This window comes from Salvelinus fontinalis, unplaced genomic scaffold (genome assembly GCF_029448725.1).
Source record: "Salvelinus fontinalis isolate EN_2023a unplaced genomic scaffold, ASM2944872v1 scaffold_0066, whole genome shotgun sequence".
In the NCBI taxonomy this organism is placed as follows: Eukaryota; Metazoa; Chordata; class Actinopteri; order Salmoniformes; family Salmonidae; genus Salvelinus; species Salvelinus fontinalis.
The window spans coordinates 339,582-363,224 of record NW_026600275.1 but is presented as its reverse complement, the minus strand read 5'-3'; the positions used below and the strand labels follow the sequence as shown (position 1 = coordinate 363,224).

At 47.2% G+C, this 23,643-nt stretch overlaps 1 protein-coding gene across 3 annotated transcripts in view; it reads left to right on the top strand.

Moving 5' to 3' along the window:
• Positions 1 to 23,643, top strand: part of LOC129842811 (serine/threonine-protein kinase B-raf-like) — a 63,272-nt gene that overhangs the window by 5,330 nt on the left and 34,299 nt on the right. For all 3 annotated transcript variants that reach the window (XM_055911466.1, XM_055911467.1, XM_055911465.1), the window contains exons 2-8: positions 547 to 648; positions 8,451 to 8,729; positions 12,556 to 12,659; positions 15,743 to 15,845; positions 18,034 to 18,182; positions 22,453 to 22,572; positions 23,035 to 23,194. In XM_055911466.1, the coding sequence (XP_055767441.1) occupies positions 547 to 648; positions 8,451 to 8,729; positions 12,556 to 12,659; positions 15,743 to 15,845; positions 18,034 to 18,182; positions 22,453 to 22,572; positions 23,035 to 23,194 (1,017 nt within the window). The remainder of the gene's footprint in view (positions 1 to 546; positions 649 to 8,450; positions 8,730 to 12,555; positions 12,660 to 15,742; positions 15,846 to 18,033; positions 18,183 to 22,452; positions 22,573 to 23,034; positions 23,195 to 23,643) is intronic.

Here is a 23,643-nt window from a genome sequence, read left to right as displayed (position 1 = left end):
CACCCTAGTCCCTTTTTAGCATAGTGCACTACTTTTGACCACGACCCATAGTGCACTACTTTAGACAAGAGCCCTATGTAGGGAATGGGGCTCTGGTCTATAGTAGTGCACTATATAGGGAATAGGGCTCTGGTCTATAGTAGTGCACTATATAGGGCTCTGGTCTAAAGTAGTGCACTATGTAGGGAATAGGGCTCTGGTCTAAAGTAGTGCACTATATAGAGAATAGGGCTCTTGTCTATAGTAGTGTACTATATAGGGAACAGGCCTCTGGTCTATAGTAGTGTACTATATAGGGAATAGGCCTCTGGTCTATAGTAGTGCACTATGAAGGGAATAGGGCTCTGGTCTATAGTAGTGTACTATATAGGGAATAGGGCTCTGGTCTATAGTAGTGCACTATATAGGGAATAGGGCTCCATTTGGAACAGAGACCTGCTAAGCCTCTGCAATGTGTATAGTCACCATCTCAGTCAATGTAATTAGGCTATATAACGGTATGATGTGATGTTTATAATTAAAGTGTGTGAATGTGTGTGTCCTTAGATCTGGAATATCAAACAGATGATCAAGCTGACACAGGAGCACTTAGAGGCACTACTGGACAAGTTTGGAGGAGAATGTAACCCCCCATCTATATATCTGGAGGTGAGTTACCCTGAGGAGAATGTAACCCTCCGTCTATATATCTGGAGGTGAGTTACCCTGAGGAGAATGTAACCCTCCGTCTATATATCTGGAGGTGAGTTACCCTGAGGAGAATGTAACCCTCCGTCTATATATCTGGAGGTGAGTTACCCTGAGGGGAATGTAACCCTCCGTCTATATATCTGGAGGTGAGTTACCCTGAGGAGAATGTAACCCTCCGTCTATATATCTGGAGGTGAGTTACCCTGAGGGGAATGTAACCCTCCGTCTATATATCTGGAGGTGAGTTACCCTGAGGGGAATGTAACCCTCCGTCTATATATCTGGAGGTGAGTTACCCTGAGGGGAATGTAACCCTCCGTCTATATATCTGGAGGTGAGTTACCCTGAGGAGAATGTAACCCTCCGTCTATATATCTGGAGGTGAGTTACCCTGAGGAGAATGTAACCCTCCGTCTATATATCTGGAGGTGAGTTACCCTGAGGGGAATGTAACCCTCCGTCTATATATCTGGAGGTGAGTTACCCTGAGGAGAATGTAACCCTCCGTCTATATATCTGGAGGTGAGTTACCCTGAGAGGAGAATGTAACCCTCCGTCTATATATCTGGAGGTGAGTTACCCTGAGAGGAGAATGTAACCCTCCGTCTATATATCTGGAGGTGAGTTACCCTGAGGAGAATGTAACCCTCCGTCTATATATCTGGAGGTGAGTTACCCTGAGGAGAATGTAACCCTCCGTCTATATATCTGGAGGTGAGTTACCCTGAGGAGAATGTAACCCTCCGTCTATATATCTGGAGGTGAGTTACCCTGAGGAGAATGTAACCCTCCGTCTATATATCTGGAGGTGAGTTACCCTGAGGAGAATGTAACCCTCCGTCTATATATCTGGAGGTGAGTTACCCTGAGGAGAATGTAACCCTCCGTCTATATATCTGGAGGTGAGTTACCCTGAGGAGAATGTAACCCTCCGTCTATATATCTGGAGGTGAGTTACCCTGAGGAGAATGTAACCCTCCGTCTATATATCTGGAGGTGAGTTACCCTGAGGAGAATGTAACCCTCCGTCTATATATCTGGAGGTGAGTTACCCTGAGGAGAATGTAACCCTCCGTCTATATATCTGGAGGTGAGTTACCCTGAGGAGAATGTAACCCTCCGTCTATATATCTGGAGGTGAGTTACCCTGAGGAGAATGTAACCCTCCGTCTATATATCTGGAGGTGAGTTACCCTGAGGAGAATGTAACCCTCCGTCTATATATCTGGAGGTGAGTTACCCTGAGGAGAATGTAACCCTCCGTCTATATATCTGGAGGTGAGTTACCCTGAGGAGAATGTAACCCTCCGTCTATATATCTGGAGGTGAGTTACCCTGAGGAGAATGTAACCCTCCGTCTATATATCTGGAGGTGAGTTACCCTGAGGAGAATGTAACCCTCCGTCTATATATCTGGAGGTGAGTTACCCTGAGGAGAATGTAACCCTCCGTCTATATATCTGGAGGTGAGTTACCCTGAGGAGAATGTAACCCTCCGTCTATATATCTGGAGGTGAGTTACCCTGAGGAGAATGTAACCCTCCGTCTATATATCTGGAGGTGAGTTACCCTGAGGAGAATGTAACCCTCCGTCTATATATCTGGAGGTGAGTTACCCTGAGGAGAATGTAACCCTCCGTCTATATATCTGGAGGTGAGTTACCCTGAGGAGAATGTAACCCTCCGTCTATATATCTGGAGGTGAGTTACCCTGAGGAGAATGTAACCCCCCGTCTATATATCTGGAGGTGAGTTACCCTGAGGAGAATGTAACCCTCCGTCTATATATCTGGAGGTGAGTTACCCTGAGGAGAATGTAACCCTCCGTCTATATATCTGGAGGTGAGTTACCCTGAGGAGAATGTAACCCTCCGTCTATATATCTGGAGGTGAGTTACCCTGAGGAGAATGTAACCCTCCGTCTATATATCTGGAGGTGAGTTACCCTGAGGAGAATGTAACCCTCCGTCTATATATCTGGAGGTGAGTTACCCTGAGGAGAATGTAACCCTCCGTCTATATATCTGGAGGTGAGTTACCCTGAGGAGAATGTAACCCTCCGTCTATATATCTGGAGGTGAGTTACCCTGAGGAGAATGTAACCCTCCGTCTATATATCTGGAGGTGAGTTACCCTGAGGAGAATGTAACCCTCCGTCTATATATCTGGAGGTGAGTTACCCTGAGGAGAATGTAACCCTCCGTCTATATATCTGGAGGTGAGTTACCCTGAGGAGAATGTAACCCTCCGTCTATATATCTGGAGGTGAGTTACCCTGAGGGGAATGTAACCCTCCGTCTATATATCTGGAGGTGAGTTACCCTGAGGGGAATGTAACCCTCCGTCTATATATCTGGAGGTGAGTTACCCTGAGGGGAATGTAACCCTCCGTCTATATATCTGGAGGTGAGTTACCCTGAGGAGAATGTAACCCTCCGTCTATATATCTGGAGGTGAGTTACCCTGAGGAGAATGTAACCCTCCGTCTATATATCTGGAGGTGAGTTACCCTGAGGAGAATGTAACCCCCCGTCTATATATCTGGAGGTGAGTTACCCTGAGGAGAATGTAACCCTCCGTCTATATATCTGGAGGTGAGTTACCCTGAGGAGAATGTAACCCTCCGTCTATATATCTGGAGGTGAGTTACCCTGAGGAGAATGTAACCCTCCGTCTATATATCTGGAGGTGAGTTACCCTGAGGAGAATGTAACCCTCCGTCTATATATCTGGAGGTGAGTTACCCTGAGGAGAATGTAACCCTCCGTCTATATATCTGGAGGTGAGTTACCCTGAGGAGAATGTAACCCTCCGTCTATATATCTGGAGGTGAGTTACCCTGAGGAGAATGTAACCCTCCGTCTATATATCTGGAGGTGAGTTACCCTGAGGGAGAATGTAACCCTCCGTCTATATATCTGGAGGTGAGTTACCCTGAGGAGAATGTAACCCTCCGTCTATATATCTGGAGGTGAGTTACCCTGAGGAGAATGTAACCCTCCGTCTATATATCTGGAGGTGAGTTACCCTGAGGAGAATGTAACCCTCCGTCTATATATCTGGAGGTGAGTTACCCTGAGGAGAATGTAACCCTCCGTCTATATATCTGGAGGTGAGTTACCCTGAGGAGAATGTAACCCTCCGTCTATATATCTGGAGGTGAGTTACCCTGAGGAGAATGTAACCCTCCGTCTATATATCTGGAGGTGAGTTACCCTGAGGAGAATGTAACCCTCCGTCTATATATCTGGAGGTGAGTTACCCTGAGGAGAATGTAACCCTCCGTCTATATATCTGGAGGTGAGTTACCCTGAGGAGAATGTAACCCTCCGTCTATATATCTGGAGGTGAGTTACCCTGAGGAGAATGTAACCCTCCGTCTATATATCTGGAGGTGAGTTACCCTGAGGAGAATGTAACCCTCCGTCTATATATCTGGAGGTGAGTTACCCTGAGGAGAATGTAACCCTCCGTCTATATATCTGGAGGTGAGTTACCCTGAGGAGAATGTAACCCTCCGTCTATATATCTGGAGGTGAGTTACCCTGAGGAGAATGTAACCCTCCGTCTATATATCTGGAGGTGAGTTACCCTGAGGAGAATGTAACCCTCCGTCTATATATCTGGAGGTGAGTTACCCTGAGGAGAATGTAACCCTCCGTCTATATATCTGGAGGTGAGTTACCCTGAGGAGAATGTAACCCTCCGTCTATATATCTGGAGGTGAGTTACCCTGAGGAGAATGTAACCCTCCGTCTATATATCTGGAGGTGAGTTACCCTGAGGAGAATGTAACCCTCCGTCTATATATCTGGAGGTGAGTTACCCTGAGGAGAATGTAACCCTCCGTCTATATATCTGGAGGTGAGTTACCCTGAGGAGAATGTAACCCTCCGTCTATATATCTGGAGGTGAGTTACCCTGAGGAGAATGTAACCCTCCGTCTATATATCTGGAGGTGAGTTACCCTGAGGAGAATGTAACCCTCCGTCTATATATCTGGAGGTGAGTTACCCTGAGGGGAATGTAACCCTCCGTCTATATATCTGGAGGTGAGTTACCCTGAGGAGAATGTAACCCTCCGTCTATATATCTGGAGGTGAGTTACCCTGAGGAGAATGTAACCCTCCGTCTATATATCTGGAGGTGAGTTACCCTGAGGAGAATGTAACCCTCCGTCTATATATCTGGAGGTGAGTTACCCTGAGGAGAATGTAACCCTCCGTCTATATATCTGGAGGTGAGTTACCCTGAGGAGAATGTAACCCCCCGTCTATATATCTGGAGGTGAGTTACCCTGAGGAGAATGTAACCCTCCGTCTATATATCTGGAGGTGAGTTACCCTGAGGGGAATGTAACCCTCCGTCTATATATCTGGAGGTGAGTTACCCTGAGAGGAGAATGTAACCCTCCGTCTATATATCTGGAGGTGAGTTACCCTGAGGAGAATGTAACCCTCCGTCTATATATCTGGAGGTGAGTTACCCTGAGGAGAATGTAACCCTCCGTCTATATATCTGGAGGTGAGTTACCCTGAGGAGAATGTAACCCTCCGTCTATATATCTGGAGGTGAGTTACCCTGAGGAGAATGTAACCCTCCGTCTATATATCTGGAGGTGAGTTACCCTGAGGAGAATGTAACCCTCCGTCTATATATCTGGAGGTGAGTTACCCTGAGGAGAATGTAACCCTCCGTCTATATATCTGGAGGTGAGTTACCCTGAGGAGAATGTAACCCTCCGTCTATATATCTGGAGGTGAGTTACCCTGAGGAGAATGTAACCCTCCGTCTATATATCTGGAGGTGAGTTACCCTGAGGAGAATGTAACCCTCCGTCTATATATCTGGAGGTGAGTTACCCTGAGGAGAATGTAACCCTCCGTCTATATATCTGGAGGTGAGTTACCCTGAGGAGAATGTAACCCTCCGTCTATATATCTGGAGGTGAGTTACCCTGAGGAGAATGTAACCCTCCGTCTATATATCTGGAGGTGAGTTACCCTGAGGAGAATGTAACCCTCCGTCTATATATCTGGAGGTGAGTTACCCTGAGGAGAATGTAACCCTCCGTCTATATATCTGGAGGTGAGTTACCCTGAGGAGAATGTAACCCTCCGTCTATATATCTGGAGGTGAGTTACCCTGAGGAGAATGTAACCCCCCGTCTATATATCTGGAGGTGAGTTACCGTGAGGAGAATGTAACCCTCCGTCTATATATCTGGAGGTGAGTTACCCTGAGGAGAATGTAACCCCCCGTCTATATATCTGGAGGTGAGTTACCCTGAGGAGAATGTAACCCTCCGTCTATATATCTGGAGGTGAGTTACCCTGAGGAGAATGTAACCCTCCGTCTATATATCTGGAGGTGAGTTACCCTGAGGAGAATGTAACCCTCCGTCTATATATCTGGAGGTGAGTTACCCTGAGAGGAGAATGTAACCCTCCGTCTATATATCTGGAGGTGAGTTACCCTGAGGAGAATGTAACCCTCCGTCTATATATCTGGAGGTGAGTTACCCTGAGGAGAATGTAACCCTCCGTCTATATATCTGGAGGTGAGTTACCCTGAGGAGAATGTAACCCTCCGTCTATATATCTGGAGGTGAGTTACCCTGAGGAGAATGTAACCCTCCGTCTATATATCTGGAGGTGAGTTACCCTGAGGAGAATGTAACCCTCCGTCTATATATCTGGAGGTGAGTTACCCTGAGGAGAATGTAACCCTCCGTCTATATATCTGGAGGTGAGTTACCCTGAGGAGAATGTAACCCTCCGTCTATATATCTGGAGGTGAGTTACCCTGAGGAGAATGTAACCCTCCGTCTATATATCTGGAGGTGAGTTACCCTGAGGAGAATGTAACCCTCCGTCTATATATCTGGAGGTGAGTTACCCTGAGGAGAATGTAACCCTCCGTCTATATATCTGGAGGTGAGTTACCCTGTGTGATGAGTACACCAGTAAGCTGGATGCTCTGCAGCAGAGGGAGGTGTGTGTACATGTGTGTACATGTGTGTACATGTGTGTACATGTGTGTACATGTGTGTACATGTGTGTACATGTGTGTACATGTGTGTACATGTGTGTACATGTGTGTATATAGATAGATGGATATAGATATGCATGTGTGTGTATATATATATTCAGTACCAGTCAAGTTGGGACACACATACTCATTCCATGGTTTTTCTTTATTTTTTACTATTTTCTACATTGTAGAATAATAGTGAAGAAATCAAAACTATGAAATAACACATATGGAATCATGTAGTAACCAAAAAAGTGTTAAACAAATCCAAATATATTTTATGTTTGAGATTCTTCAAAGTAGCCACCCTTTGCCTTGAAGACAGCTTTGTACACTCTTGGTGTTCTCTCAACCAGCTTCATGAGGTAGTCACCTGGAATGCATTTCAATTAACTTGTGTGCCTTGTTAATTTTTGGAATTTCTTTCCTTAATGTGTTTGAGCCAATCAGTTGTGTTGTGACAAGGTAGGGGTGGTATACAAGTCCATATTATGGCAAGAACAGCTCAAATATTCAAAGAGAAACTACAGTCCATCATTACTTTAAGAAATGAAGGTCAGTCAATCCGGAAAATTTCAAGAACTTTGAAAGTTTCTTCAAGTGCAGTCGCAAAAACCATCAAGCTCCATGATGAAACTGGCTCTCATGAGGACCACCACAGGAAAGGAAGACCCAGAGTTACCTCTGCTGCAGAGGATAAGTTCATTAGAGTTAACTGCACCTCAGATTGCAGCCCAAATAAATGCTTCACAGTGTTCAAGTGACAGACACATCTCAACATCAACTGTTCAGAGGAGACTACGTGAATCAGGCCTTCATGGTCGAATTGCTGCAAAGAAACCATGACTAAAGGACACCAATAATAAGAAGAGACTTGCTTGGGCCAAAGAAACACAAGCAATGGACATTAGACCAGTGGAAATATGTCCTCTGGTCTGATGAGTCCAAATTTGAGCTTTTTGATTCCAACCGCCGTGTCTTTGTGAAACGCAGAGTAGGTGAACGGATGATCTCTGCATGTGTGGTTCCCACTGTGAAGCATGGAGGAGGTGTAATTGTGAAGCATGGATGAGGTGGTGTGGTGGTGCTTTGTTGGTGCCCCTGTCTGTGATTTATTTAGAATTTAAGATACACTTGACCATCATGGCTACCACAGCATTCTGCAGCGATACACCATCCCATCTGGTTTGTGCGTAGTGGGACTATCATTTGTTTTTCAACAGGACAATGATCCCACACACCTCCAGGCTGTGTAAGGGCTATTTGACCAAGAAGGAGAGTGATGGAGTGCTGCATCAGATGACCTGTCCTCCACAATCACCCGACCTCAACCCAATTGAGATGGTTTGGGATGAGTTGGACCGCAGAGTGAAGGAAAAGCAGCCAAAAAAGTGCTCAGCATATGTGGGAACTCCTTCAAGACTGTTGGCAAAGCATTCCAGGTGAAGCTGGTTGAGAGAAATCGAAGAGTGTGCAAAGCTGTCATCATGGCAAAGTGTGGCTACTTTGAAGAATCTAAAATATATTTTGATTTTGATTTAACACGTGTTTTGGTTACTACATGATTCCATATGTGTTATTTCATAGTTTTGATGTCTTCACTATTATTCTACAATGTAGGAAAAAAAAAAAAAAAAAAAAAAAACTTGAATGAGTATGTGTGTCCAAACTTTTGACTGGTTATGTATGTATGGATGTTTTAAATAATGTGTGTATTGTCTCTGTAGGCCTATGAGGAGTACACCAGTAAACTGGATGCTCTACAGCAGAGGGAGCAGCAGCTCCTGGAGGCTATGGGAAACGGGACAGACTTCTACTCCTCCTCTCCTACGCCCCCCTCCCTCCTGGATGGTGGTTTGAGCTGTTCTGGGGGCACTCAGTTCCTTCTCCCCTCCGCCCCCAACACCCTGGCTGTCCTTCAGACCCCTACAGACGGACGGGCCAATCCCCGCTCCCCTCAGAAACCCATCGTCAGGGTGTTCCTGCCCAACAAACAGCGGACCGTGGTGAGTAACGGGGTGGTTATAATGCATATACCACTTGGCGTAGGCTATGGGAGGGTTTAGGGTGGCTATGGGAGGGTTTAGGGTGGCTATGGGAGGGTTTAGGGTGGCTATGGGAGGGGTTAGGGTGGCTATGGGAGGGGTTAGGGTGGCTGTGGGAGGGGTTAGGGTGGCTGTGGGAGGGGTTAGGGGTTAGGGTGGCTGTGGGAGGGGTTAGGGTTTAGGGTGGCTGTGGGAGGGGTTAGGGTTTAGGGTGGCTGTGGGAGGGGTTAGGGTGGCTGTGGGAGGGGTTAGGGTGGCTGTGGGAGGGGTTAGGGTGGCTGCGTTAGGGTGGCTATGGGAGGGGTTAGGGTGGCTATGGGAGGGGTTAGGGTGGCTGTGGGAGGGGTTAGGGTGGCTGTGTTAGGGTGGGTTAGGGTGGCTATGGGAGGGGTTAGGGTTTAGGGTGGCTATGGGAGAGGGTTAGGGTTTATGGTGGCTATGGTTAGGGAGAGTTGGCCTGTCCTGTATTGATGATATTAGACAATAGTTAGGGTGAGATGGCCTGTCCTGTATTGATGCTATTAGACAATAGTTAGGGAGAGATGGCCTGTCCTGTATTGATGATATTAGACAATAGTTAGGGAGAGATGTCCTGGGCCTCTGCTGTGCAGGTGGCAGCATACTCTCTACCGCTGTAATTGTTTCACTCTTCATTGTGTTGATGCATTTCTTCATCGTATGGAACGTCAGTTTAAAAACCACAGTCTTTTGCCATAATTCCTCCCCGGTGTTGTAATTATACATTTAGTTTCCTGTTCTGTTTTTTACTGGAAGGTCAAGTCTTCATTAGTGTTATGCTACACAATGGGGGTTTAGCTTAAAGGACAGATGACTCAGCTACAGGACTTAGGGTTGCGATGCTAGGCTATTAGCTACAGGACTTAGGGTTGTGATGCTAGGCTATTAGCTACAGGACTTAGGGTTGTGATGCTAGGCTATTAGCTACAGGACTTAGGGTTGTGATGCTAGGCTATTAGCTACAGGACTTATGGTTGCGATGCTAGGCTATTAGCTACAGGACTTAGGGTTGCGATGCTAGGCTATTAGCTACAGGACTTAGGGTTGTGATGCTAGGCTATTAGCTACAGGACTTAGGGTTGTGATGCTAGGCTATTAGCTACAGGACTTAGGGTTGTGATGCTAGGCTATTAGCTACAGGACTTATGGTTGCGATGCTAGGCTATTAGCTACAGGACTTAGGGTTGCGATGCTAGGCTATTAGCTACAGGACTTAGGGTTGTGATGCTAGGCTATTAGCTACAGGACTTAGGGTTGTGATGCTAGGCTATTAGCTACAGGACTTAGGGTTGTGATGCTAGGCTATTAGCTATAGGACTTAGGGTTGCGATGCTATTTGCTCATTGACAGTAATAAGCATAGCTCTGTTGACATCAGTGTGATTGGGAGCCCAGTCTGTGTCTTGGTAGAAGTACGCTTGGTTCTCTACTGTAGTGCTGTGGCCTACTCCTCTATCGCCATTCACACTTCAACATGACATTGAACTAATGCAGAGTAGTGTTGTCACTGTATCAGAATGTTGTATTTGAACGGTAAAACTTTATAGATGTTTTAAAAACTGGGTAAATCAAGATGTCGACCGGGTCTTGTTCACAGTACAGGTGAATGCATATTATTCAATAGGAGTGTGACATGTATTGAGTTATTCAGCTTGTTTATAGCTGATTTCATATACAGCTAACCAACAAACCCTTCTGTTTAGGACCAGTGGTATCTTCCGTTTAGGACCAGTGGTGTCTTCTGTTTAGGACCAGTGGTGTCTTCTGTTTAGGACCAGTGGTGTCTTCCGTTTAGGACCAGTGGTATCTTCCGTTTAGGACCAGTGGTATCTTCCGTTTAGGACCAGTGGTATCTTCCGTTTAGGACCAGTGGTATCTTCCGTTTAGGACCAGTGGTATCTTCCGTTCAGGACCAGTGGTATCTTCCGTTTAGGACCAGTGGTATCTTCTGTTCAGGACCAGTGGTATCTTCCGTTTTAGGACCGGTGGTGTCTTCCGTTTAGGACCGGTGGTATCTTCCGTTTAGGACCAGTGGTGTCTTCCGTTTAGGACCAGTGGTATCTTCCGTTTAGGACCAGTGGTATCTTCCGTTTAGGACCGGTGGTGTCTTCTGTTCAGGACCAGTGGTGTGTTCTTGCATTGTAAAGTGTTCCAGCCTCTCTGGATGGTTTCAACATCTCTACACCATCGGAAATATACTTTCCACCTTCAGAAATGAGCCGAATCACATCGCACGGAGCGTAGACATCAGTTCAACGTCTAGTTTGGATTTACTTCTTGTTGAGTTGTATATTTTAAGTCTTTTTAATTTAAAAGTTAGGTGGGGGGGGGGGAAAGAAGATATTCCTTTGACAACTTTTTACAAATCCAATCAGTTTTCCATGTTCAGTCAACATCATCACATTAGATTTTAGATTACATTAGATTACATTAGATTAAATCACATTAGACATCACCTCATATTTCGGGGGGTTGAAATAACGTGGAAACAATGTTGATTCAACCAGTTTTTGCCGTTGCGGGATATTGGTCAAATGATTTGAACATATTGGACCATGCATATAGCCTATGTACAGTTGAAGTTTACATACACTTAGGTTGGAGTCATTAAAACTAGTTTTTCAACCACCACACATTTCTTGTTAACAAACAATAGTTTTGGCAAGTCGATTAGGGCATCACAAGTAATTTTTCCAACAATTGTTCACAGACAGATTATTTTACTTATAATTCACTGTATCACAATTCCAGTGGGTCAGAAGTTTACATACAGTAAGTTGACTGTGCCTTTTAAACAGCTTGTAAAATTCCAGAAAATTATGTTATGGCTTTAGAAGCTTCTGATAGGCTAATTAACATAATTTGAGTCAAATGGAGGTGTACCTGTGGATGTATTTCAAGGCCTACCTTCAAACTCTTGCTTGACATCATGGGAAAATAAAAATAAATCAGCCAAGACCTCCACAAGTCTGATTCATCCTTGGGAGCAATTGCCAAATGCCTGAAGGTACCACGTTCATCTGTACAAACAATAGTACGCAAGTATAAACACCATGGGACCACGGAACTGTCATACCGCTCAGGAAGGACACGAGGCAGGAAAATTATGTGGATATATTGAAGCAACATCTCAAGACATCAGTCAGGAAGTTAAAGCTTGTCGCAAATGGGTCTTCCAGATGGACAATGTCCCCAAGCATACTTCCAAAGTTGTGGCAAAATGGCTTAAGGACAAAGTCAAGGTATTGGAGTGGCCATCACAAAGCCCTGACCTCAATCCTATAGAACATTTGTAGGCAGAACTGAAAAAGCGTGTGCGAGCAAGGAGGCCTACAAACCTGACTCCATTACACCAGCTCTGTCAGGAAGAATTGGCCAAAATTCACCCAACTTATTGTGGGAAGCTTGTGAAAGGCTACCCAACACTTTTTGACCCCAAGTTAAACAATTTAAAGGCAATGCTACCAAATACTAATTGAGTGTATGTGAACGTCTGACCCACTGGGAATGTGATGAAGGAAATAAAAGCTGAAATAAATAATTCTCTCTACTACTATTCTGACATTTCACATTCTTAAAATAAAGTCCTGATCCTAACTGACCTAAGACAGGGAATTTTTACTCGGATTAAATGTCAGGAATTGTGAGAAACTGAGTTTAAAATATAGTTGGTTAAAGTGTATGTAAACTTCTGACTTCAACTGTATGTGGTCTATACCTGCTGTTCAGTCCCTGGAACTAACTGTATGGTTCCTTTCTGTCTGTCCCAGGTCCCAGCCCGCTGTGGCATGACAGTCAGAGACTCTCTGAAGAAGGCTTTAATGATGAGGGGACTAATCCCTGAGTGCTGTGCTGTCTACAGGATACAGGACGGGTAAGACACACACACACACACACACACACACACACACACACACACACACACACACACACACACACACACACACACACACACACACACACACACACACACACACACACACACACACACACACACACACACACGTATACCTTGGCCAAATGATAAAATGTATTTTATATTCCACATTCTGTCAATTGATGCTCCTGTACAACTCTGTAATCGTTTCAGCACAGTGGAGACCAGTTATAGGTCATTGTACAGTACACACAGTAAGGGGTCAATGTACAGTCACACTGTAAGGGGTCAATGTACAGGTACACACTGTAAGGGGTCAATGTACAGGTACACACTGTAAGGGGTCAATGTACAGTCACACTAAGGGGTCAATGTACAGGTACACACTATAAGGGGTCAATGTACAGGTACACACTGTAAGGGGTCAATGTACAGGTACACACTGTAAGGGGTCAATGTACAGGTACACACTGTAAGGGGTCAATGTACAGTACACACTGTAAGGGGTCAATGTACAGTACACACTGTAAGGGGTCAATGTACAGTCACACTGTAAGGGGTCAATGTACAGTCACACTGTAAGGGGTCAATGTACAGGTACACTGTAAGGGGTCAATGTACAGGTACACTGTAAGAGGTCAATGTACAGTACACACTGTTAGAGGTCACTGTACAGTCACACTGTTAGAGGTCTTGCACAATTACGTTTATTTTATTGTACTTTGTTGAACGAGGTAAATCATTGAGAACACATTCTCTCTTACAACATCAACCCACATGTGTACTAGACTCCACCACAACCCAGTGAACTCTACTTCCTGTCTCCTGTAACAACAACAACCCACATGTGTACTAGACTCCACCACAACCCAGTGAACTCCACTTCCTGTCTCCTGTAACAACAACAACCCACATGTGTACTAGACTCCACCACAACCCAGTGAACTCCACTTCCTGTCTCCTGTAACAACAACAACCCACATGTGTACTAGACTCCACCACAACCCAGTGAACTCCACTTCCTGTCTCCTGTAACAACAACAACCCACATGTGTACTAGACTCCACCACAACCCAGTGAACTCCACTTCCTGTCTCCTGTAACAACAACAACCCACATGTGTACTAGACTCCACCACAACCCAGTGAACTCCACTTCCTGTCTCCTGTAACAACAACAACCCACATGTGTACTAGACTCCACCACAACCCAGTGAACTCCACTTCCTGTCTCCTGTAACAACAACAACCCACATGTGTACTAGACTCCACCACAACCCAGTGAACTCCACTTCCTGTCTCCTGTAACAACAACACCCCACATGTGTACTAGACTCCACCACAACCCAGTGAACTCTACTTCCTGTCTCCTGTAACAACAACAACCCACATGTGTACTAGACTCCACCACAACCCAGTGAACTCCACTTCCTGTCTCCTGTAACAACAACAACCCACATGTGTACTAGACTCCACCACAACCCAGTGAACTCCACTTCCTGTCTCCTGTAACAACAACACCCCACATGTGTACTAGACTCCACCACAACCCAGTGAACTCCACTTCCTGTCTCCTGTAACAACATCAACCCACATGTGTACTAGACTCCACCACAACCCAGTGAACTCCACTTCCTGTCTCCTGTAACAACAACAACCCACATGTGTACTAGACTCCACCACAACCCAGTGAACTCCACTTCCTGTCTCCTGTAACAACAACAACCCACATGTGTACTAGACTCCACCACAACCCAGTGAACTCCACTTCCTGTCTCCTGTAACAACAACAACCCACATGTGTACTAGACTCCACCACAACCCAGTGAACTCCACTTCCTGTCTCCTGTAACAACAACAACCCACATGTGTACTAGACTCCACCACAACCCAGTGAACTCCACTTCCTGTCTCCTGTAACAACAACAACCCACATGTGTACTAGACTCCACCACAACCCAGTGAACTCCACTTCCTGTCTCCTGTAACAACATCAACCCACATGTGTACTAGACTCCACCACAACCCAGTGAACTCCACTTCCTGTCTCCTGTAACAACAACAACCCACATGTGTACTAGACTCCACCACAACCCAGTGAACTCCACTTCCTGTCTCCTGTAACAACAACAACCCACATGTGTACTAGACTCCACCACAACCCAGTGATCTCCACTTCCTGTCTCCTGTAACAACAACAACCCACATGTGTACTAGACTCCACCACAACCCAGTGAACTCTACTTCCTGTCTCCTGTAACAACAACAACCCACATGTGTACTAGACTCCACCACAACCCAGTGAACTCCACTTCCTGTCTCCTGTAACAACAACAACCCACATGTGTACTAGACTCCACCACAACCCAGTGAACTCCACTTCCTGTCTCCTGTAACAACAACACCCCACATGTGTACTAGACTCCACCACAACCCAGTGAACTCCACTTCCTGTCTCCTGTAACAACAACAACCCACATGTGTACTAGACTCCACCACAACCCAGTGAACTCCACTTCCTGTCTCCTGTAACAACAACAACCCACATGTGTACTAGACTCCACCACAACCCAGTGAACTCCACTTCCTGTCTCCTGTAACACATCAACCCACATGTGTACTAGACTCCACCACAACCCAGTGAACTCCACTTCCTGTCTCCTGTAACAACAACATCAACCCACATGTGTACTAGACTCCACCACAACCCAGTGAACTCTACTTCCTGTCTCCTGTAACAACAACAACCCACATGTGTACTAGACTCCACCACAACCCAGTGAACTCCACTTCCTGTCTCCTGTAACAACATCAACCCACATGTGTACTAGACTCCACCACAACCCAGTGAACTCCACTTCCTGTCTCCTGTAACAACAACAACCCACATGTGTACTAGACTCCACCACAACCCAGTGAACTCCACTTCCTGTCTCCTGTAACAACAACAACCCACATGTGTACTAGACTCCACCACAACCCAGTGAACTCTACTTCCTGTCTCCTGTAACAACAACAACCCACATGTGTACTAGACTCCACCACAACCCAGTGAACTCCACTTCCTGTCTCCTGTCTCAGAGAGAAGAAGCCTCTTGGCTGGGACACAGACATCTCCTGGCTGACGGGGGAGGAGCTACACGTGGAAGTGCTGGAGAACGTCCCTCTGACCACACACAACTTTGTGAGTATGACTGGAACTATGGAATTGGTACTAGACTTTCATATGACTGGTCAGGGGTGCAGCCGTGGGTGGGCCTGGCTGCCACGTGGGTGGGCCCATGCCCTCCCAGGCCCACCCATGGCTGCACCCCTGCCCAGTCATATGAAAATCTAGTACCACTTGGGAGTCAGGCCCAGCCAATCAGAATTAGTTTTTCCTCACAAAAAGGGCTTTATTACAGACAAAAATACCCCTCATGCTTAGGGTAGAGAAATTAACATTAAATTCTCTGGCAACAGCTCTGGTGGACAATCCTGCAGTTAGAATGCCAATTGCACACTCCTTCAAAACTTGAGACATCTGTGAGATTGTGCTGTGTGACAAAACTGCATTTAAAAAAAAAAAGAGGGTCATTTATTGTCCCCAGCACAAGGTGCACCTGTGTAATGATCATGCTGTTTAATCAGCTTCTTGATATGCCATTCCTGTCAGGTGGATGGATTATATTGGCAAAGGAGAGATGCTCACTAACAGGGATGGAAACATATATTTTTTTGCACAACATTTGAAAGGAAATAAGCTTTTTGTGTGTATGGAACATTTCTGGGATTATTTATTTCAGCTCATAAAACATGGAACCAACACTTTTTAAATGTTGCGTTTTATATTTTTGTTCAGTGTAGAACTATGGAACTAGAATTATGGAACTAGAATTATGGAACTAGAATTATGGAACTAGAATTATGGAACTAGAATTATGGAACCAGAATTATGGAACCAGTTGAGACGGGGATGGGATGTTACTGGGAAAAGCCACTGGAAAGACTAACTAGGAGGACAAACTGTCCAAACAGTGCAAGGTTCAGTCCATTGTTGAGTTGACCCTCGTGTTTGTTTCTGGCCGGACAAATAAACTGATTGTCTAGATCAGAGCGAGTTCATTCACTGAAGAAAAGAGCAACTATATACATCCAATGGCCTCAATGATTGGAACACCTGCATTCACAATGGCACGTGCATTTACTGTATGTTACACGGAGGCAGAAAGAGGAGGGGCAGAAAGAGGAGGGGCAGAAAGAGGAGGGGCAGAAAGAGGAGAGGCAGAAAGAGGAGGGGCAGAAAGAGGAGGGGCAGAAAGAGGAGGGGCAGAAAGAGGAGGGGCAGAAAGAGGAGGGGCAGAAAGAGGAGGGGCAGAAAGAGGAGGGGCAGAAAGAGGAGGGGCAGAAAGAGGAGGGGCAGAAAGAGGAGGGGCAGAAAGAGGAGGGGCAGAAAGAGGAGAGGCAGAAAGAGGAGAGGCAGAAAGAGGAGAGGCAGAAAGAGGAGAGGCAGAAAGAGGAGAGGCAGAAAGAGGAGAGGCAGAAAGAGGAGAGGCAGAAAGAGGAGGGGCAGAAAGAGGAGGGGCAGAAAGAGGAGGGGCAGAAAGAGGAGGGGCAGAAAGAGGAGGGGCAGAAAGAGGAGGGGCAGAAAGAGGAGGGCCAGAAAGAGGAGGGGCAGAAAGAGGGCTCCTAGATGGAAAGATCTTGTTTTAGCATGGGACATCGCCTTTGAGGGCTTCCACCATTTTTAAAAAATTAGTCAACTGAGTTGTGAATCCAATGGGTTGGATTCCCATATGATCGGAGCATTGTCTTCTTCAAATTGGATTGCCTTTTTGGTTTTGTAAATGTCTTTTAAGCTATATCACTGCCATCTAGTGGCCACAATACATTTTATGACGAGATTTGGTTCAGGAGTCCAGCATGTGGCGGTAAATAATCCATGTTAACTTTACACTTTTTGTTTCAAACACAATAGAAGAAGAAAAATGGACTACTTAAAAATGGAGATGGCCTCAACGGCACATAGAAAGACCACTCATCTTTGTATATCTCTTTAGTATCCTTAAAGGCTTCTTAGAGTTACGACTCATGAGACCTTAAGTACAGTTTAGTATTTAATTGTAACTTATATTTACATTCTCTAATGCACCTGGCTTAAACTACCTGAAGCTTTCTTAATCATAGTTAAATAGGCAGACATAGGAAATAGCTACGGATGGCGGGAAGCAAACCCCCGTCTTGAGTCAATACTGCCATCTATTGGTCAACATAAATATACCAGGTTACTACAATCTCCATAGATGGGACAGAAGGTACAACCCACTTTCTCCCAAACGTTCCTTCTCTATTTTCTAACTGTCTCTCTCTATCTGTTTCTGTCTGTTCCCCAGGTGAGGAAGACGTTTTTTACGTTGGCCTTCTGCGATTTTTGCCGGAAGCTTCTGTTCCAGGGTTTCCGATGTCAGACGTGTGGCTATAAGTTCCACCAGCGTTGCAGCACAGAGGTGCCGCTCATGTGTGTCAACTACGACCAGCTAGAGTGAGTTAACGATCGATCAAATGAATCAATTCACCAGCGTTCTCATGTGTGTCAACTACGACCAGCTAGAGTGAGTTAACGATCGATCAAATGAATCAATTCACCAGCGTTCTCATGTGTGTCAACTACGACCAGCTAGAGTGAGTTAACGATCCATCAAATGAATCAATTCACCAGCGTTCTCATGTGTGTCAACTACGACCAGCTAGAGTGAGTTAACGATCCATCAAATGAATCAATTCACCAGCGTTCTCATGTGTGTCAACTACGACCAGCTAGAGTGAGTTAACGATCCATCAAATGAATCAATTCACCAGCGTTCTCATGTGTGTCAACTACGACCAGCTAGAGTGAGTTAACGATCCATCAAATGAATCAATTCACCAGCGTTCTCATGTGTGTCAACTACGACCAGCTAGAGTGAGTTAACGATCCATCAAATGAATCAATTCACCAGCGTTCTCATGTGTGTCAACTACGACCAGCTAGAGTGAGTTAACGATCCATCAAATGAATCAATTCACCAGCGTTCTCATGTGTGTCAACTACGACCAGCTAGAGTGAGTTAACGATCCATCAAATGAATCAATTCACCAGCGTTCTCATGTGTGTCAACTACGACCAGCTAGAGTGAGTTAACGATCCATCAAATGAATCAATTCACCAGCGTTCTCATGTGTGTCAACTACGACCAGCTAGAGTGAGTTAACGATCCATCAAATGAATCAATTCACCAGCGTTCTCATGTGTGTCAACTACGACCAGCTAGAGTGAGTTAACGATCGATCAAATGAATCAATTCACCAGCGTTCTCATGTGTGTCAACTACGACCAGCTAGAGTGAGTTAACGATCCATCAAATGAATCAATTCACCAGCGTTCTCATGTGTGTCAACTACGACCAGCTAGAGTGAGTTAACGATCCATCAAATGAATCAATTCACCAGCGTTCTCATGTGTGTCAACTACGACCAGCTAGAGTGAGTTAACGATCCATCAAATGAATCAATTCACCAGCGTTCTCATGTGTGTCAACTACGACCAGCTAGAGTGAGTTAACGATCCATCAAATGAATCAATTCACCAGCGTTCTCATGTGTGTCAACTACGACCAGCTAGAGTGAGTTAACGATCCATCAAATGAATCAATTCACCAGCGTTCTCATGTGTGTCAACTACGACCAGCTAGAGTGAGTTAACGATCGATCAAATGAATCAATTCACCAGCGTTCTCATGTGTGTCAACTACGACCAGCTAGAGTGAGTTAACGATCCATCAAATGAATCAATTCACCAGCGTTCTCATGTGTGTCAACTACGACCAGCTAGAGTGAGTTAACGATCCATCAAATGAATCAATTCACCAGCGTTCTCATGTGTGTCAACTACGACCAGCTAGAGTGAGTTAACGATCCATCAAATGAATCAATTCACCAGCGTTCTCATGTGTGTCAACTACGACCAGCTAGAGTGAGTTAACGATCGATCAAATGAATCAATTCGACTCATTGGGGAAAGAGGATGGGCAGTTTAACTTGATGTGTAATGTAATTCTGTTGGTTTGCACGCAAGTGTTGTTTTTCCTTGTTTGAGACGGACGTTAGCTTGACCTGTCCCCGAGACGGACGTTAGCCTGACCTGTCCCCGAGACGGACGTTAGCTTGACCTGTCCCCGAGACGGACGTTAGCTTGACCTGTCCCCGAGACGGACGTTAGCTCGACCTGTCCCCGAGACGGACGTTAGCTTGACCTGTCCCCGAGACGGACGTTAGCTTGACCTGTCCCCGAGACGGACGTTAGCCCGACCTGTCCCCGAGACGGACGTTAGCTTGACCTGTCCCCGAGACGGACGTTAGCTTGACCTGTCCCCGAGACGGACGTTAGCCTGACCTGTCCCCGAGACGGACGTTAGCTTGACCTGTCCCCGAGACGGACGTTAGCTTGACCTGTCCCCGAGACGGACGTTAGCCTGACCTGTCCCCGAGACGGGCGTTAGCTTGACCTGTCCCCGAGACGGGCGTTAGCTTGACCTGTCCCCGAGACGGACGTTAGCTTGACCTGTCCCCGAGACGGACGTTAGCCTGACCTGTCCCCGAGACGGGAGTTAGCTTGACCTGTCCCCGAGACGGACGTTAGCTTGACCTGTCCCCGAGACGGACGTTAGCTTGACCTGTCCCCGAGACGGACGTTAGCTTGACCTGTCCCCGAGACGGACGTTAGCTTGACCTGTCCCCGAGACGGACGTTAGCTTGACCTGTCCGCGAAACGGACGTTAGCCTGACCTGTCCCCGAGACGGACGTTAGCCTGACCTGTCCCCGAGACGGACGTTAGCTTGACCTGTCCCCGAGACGGACGTTAGCTTGACCTGTCCCCGAGACGGACGTTAGCTTGACCTGTCCCCGAGACGGACGTTAGCTTGACCTGTCCCCGAGACGGACGTTAGCTTGACCTGTCCCCGAGACGGACGTTAGCTTGACCTGTCCCCGAGACGGACGTTAGCTTGACCTGTCCCCGAGACGGACGTTAGCTTGACCTGTCCCCGAGACGGACGTTAGCTTGACCTGTCCCCGAGACGGACGTTAGCTTGACCTGTCCCCGAGACGGACGTTAGCGTGACCTGTCCCCGAGACGGACGTTAGCGCGACCTGTCGCCGAGACGGACGTTAGCTCGACCTGTCCCCGAGGTCGGACGTTAGCTCGACCTGTCCCCGAGGTCGGACGTTAGCTCGACCTGTCCCCGAGGTCGGACGTTAGCTCGACCTGTCCCCGAGGTCGGACGTTAGCTCGACCTGTCCCCGAGGTCGGACGTTAGCTCGACCTGTCCCCGAGGTCGGACGTTAGCTCGACCTGTCCCCGAGGTCGGACGTTAGCTCGACCTGTCCCCGAGGTCGGACGTTAGCTCGACCTGTCCCCGAGACGGACGTTAGCTCGACCTGTCCCCGAGACGGACGTTAGCTCGACCTGTCCCCGAGACGGACGTTAGCTCGACCTGTCCCCGAGACGGACGTTAGCTCGACCTGTCCCCGAGACGGACGTTAGCTCGACCTGTCCCCGAGGTCGGACGTTAGCTCGACCTGTCCCCGAGGTCGGACGTTAGCTCGACCTGTCCCCGAGGTCGGACGTTAGCTCGACCTGTCCCCGAGGTCGGACGTTAGCTCGACCTGTCCCCGAGACGGACGTTAGCTCGACCTGTCCCCGAGGTCGGACGTTAGCTCGACCTGTCCCCGAGACGGACGTTAGCTCCACCTGTCCCCGAGACGGACGTTAGCTCGACCTGTCCCCGAGGTCGGACGTTAGCTCGACCTGTCCCCGAGGTCGGACGTTAGCTCGACCTGTCCCCGAGACGGACGTTAGCTCGACCTGTCCCCGAGACGGACGTTAGCTCGACCTGTCCCCGAGGTCGGACGTTAGCTCGACCTGTCCCCGAGGTCGGACGTTAGCTCGACCTGTGCCCGAGGTCGGACGTTAGCTCGACCTGTCCCCGAGACGGACGTAAGCTCGACCTGTCCCCGAGACGGACGTTAGCTTGATCTCTACAGGTGTCCCAGTTCTAACCTGTATGTTGGTCTCTACTGGTGTCCCAGTTCTAACCTGTATGTTGGTATCTACTGGTGTCCCAGTTCTAACCTGTATGTTGGTCTCTACTGGTGTCCCAGGTCTAACCTGTATGTTGGGTCTCTACTGGTGTCTCAGTTCTAACCTGTATGTTGGGTCTCTACAGGTGTCCCAGTTCTAACCTGTATGTTGGTCTCTACTGGTGTCCCAGTTCTAACCTGTATGTTGGTATCTACTGGTGTCCCAGTTCTAACCTGTATGTTGGTCTCTACTGGTGTCCCAGGTCTAACCTGTATGTTGGGTCTCTACTGGTGTCCCAGTTCTAACCTGTATGTTGGGTCTCTACTGGTGTCCCAGTTCTAACCTGTATGTTGGTCTCTACTGGTGTCCCAGTTCTAACCTGTATGTTGGTCTCTACTGGTGTCCCAGGTCTAACCTGTATGTTGGGTCTCTACTGGTGTCCCAGTTCTAACCTGTATGTTGGGTGTCCCAGTTCTAACCTGTATGTTGGGTGTCCCAGTTCTAACCTGTATGTTGGGTGTCCCAGTTCTAACCTGTATGTTGGTCTCTACTGGTGTCCCAGTTCTAACCTGTATGTTGGGTGTCCCAGTTCTAACCTGTATGTTGGTATCTACTGGTGTCCCAGTTCTAACCTGTATGTTGGGTCTCTCCTGGTGTCCCAGTTCTAACCTGTATGTTGGGTCTCTCTTGCAGTTTGTTGCTGGTGTCCAAGTTCTTTGAGCACCACCCCATCACCCAGGAGGAGGCGTCATCAGAGGGCACCACCCCCGTGTCCGAGGCCTACCCGTCACTGCCCCCATCCGACTCCACCGGGTGAGTCTCACAGCTGATCCCGTTCTCACCTCGGCACAGTTGAAGGAAAGGAGACGACGAGAGGAAGCCATTTTTAAGACTACTGAAACACAGACTTGATCATCTGCTATCTCCTTGCTAGATTCAATGTAGACTGGAATCTCTGCTAATGCTTTGCCACATGTCCCCAGTGAGATGACCCACCCTGTCCTCTCCTCTTAACCGCTCTCTGAAGCCAGGTTCCTGTCCCCGTCCATCCATCCCCCCCAGAGTTTCAACCCCCATCCTCCCTGACCTCTGACCTCTCTCTCTGACCCCCAGGTTCCTGTCCCCATCCCCATCCCCCCCCAGAGTTTCAACCCCCATCCTCCCTGACCTCTGACCTCTCTCTCTGACCCCCAGGTTCCTGTCCCCATCCCCATCCCCCCCCAGAGTTTCAACCCCCATCCTCCCTGACCTCTGACCTCTCTCTCTGACCCCCAGGTCCCTGTGCCACGCCAGTGTGTCCCCGTCCAAGTCCATCCCGATCCCCCAGAATTTCAGGCCCGGAGAAGAGGACCACAGGAACCAGTTTGGACAGAGAGATCGCTCGTCCTCCGCTCCCAACGTCCACATCAACACCATCGAACCCGTCAACATAGACGTGAGTCCAACATCCCCTTTTAGTCTGTGTGTGTGATTAGCTCAGACAGTCCCCCTGCTGGAGACAAGTAGTACCGCTAATGAGGGCCTGCCATCATTCACTTTGAACTGGACTGTGTGTTTACAGGAAGTAGGGCCTGTCATCATTCACTTTGAACTGGACTGTGTTTACAGGCAGTAGGGCCTGTCATCATTCACTTTGAACTGGACTGTGTGTTTACAGGAAGTAGCAACAGCGTGACTTTAGATCAATAGGACACATTCACCAAAATACACCTGAATGGATTTCTGCAAATATGTAAACACCACAGGAGTCCTCTTACATTTGGGAACTTCTACAGTCCTGTTGATCAAACAACCATGACGAGGCAGTCTCTCTCTCCCTCAGTTATAAACATCAACAAGATCAACAGCTAATGCTAGCCAGAGAAAGATGAGCTTAACATCTAC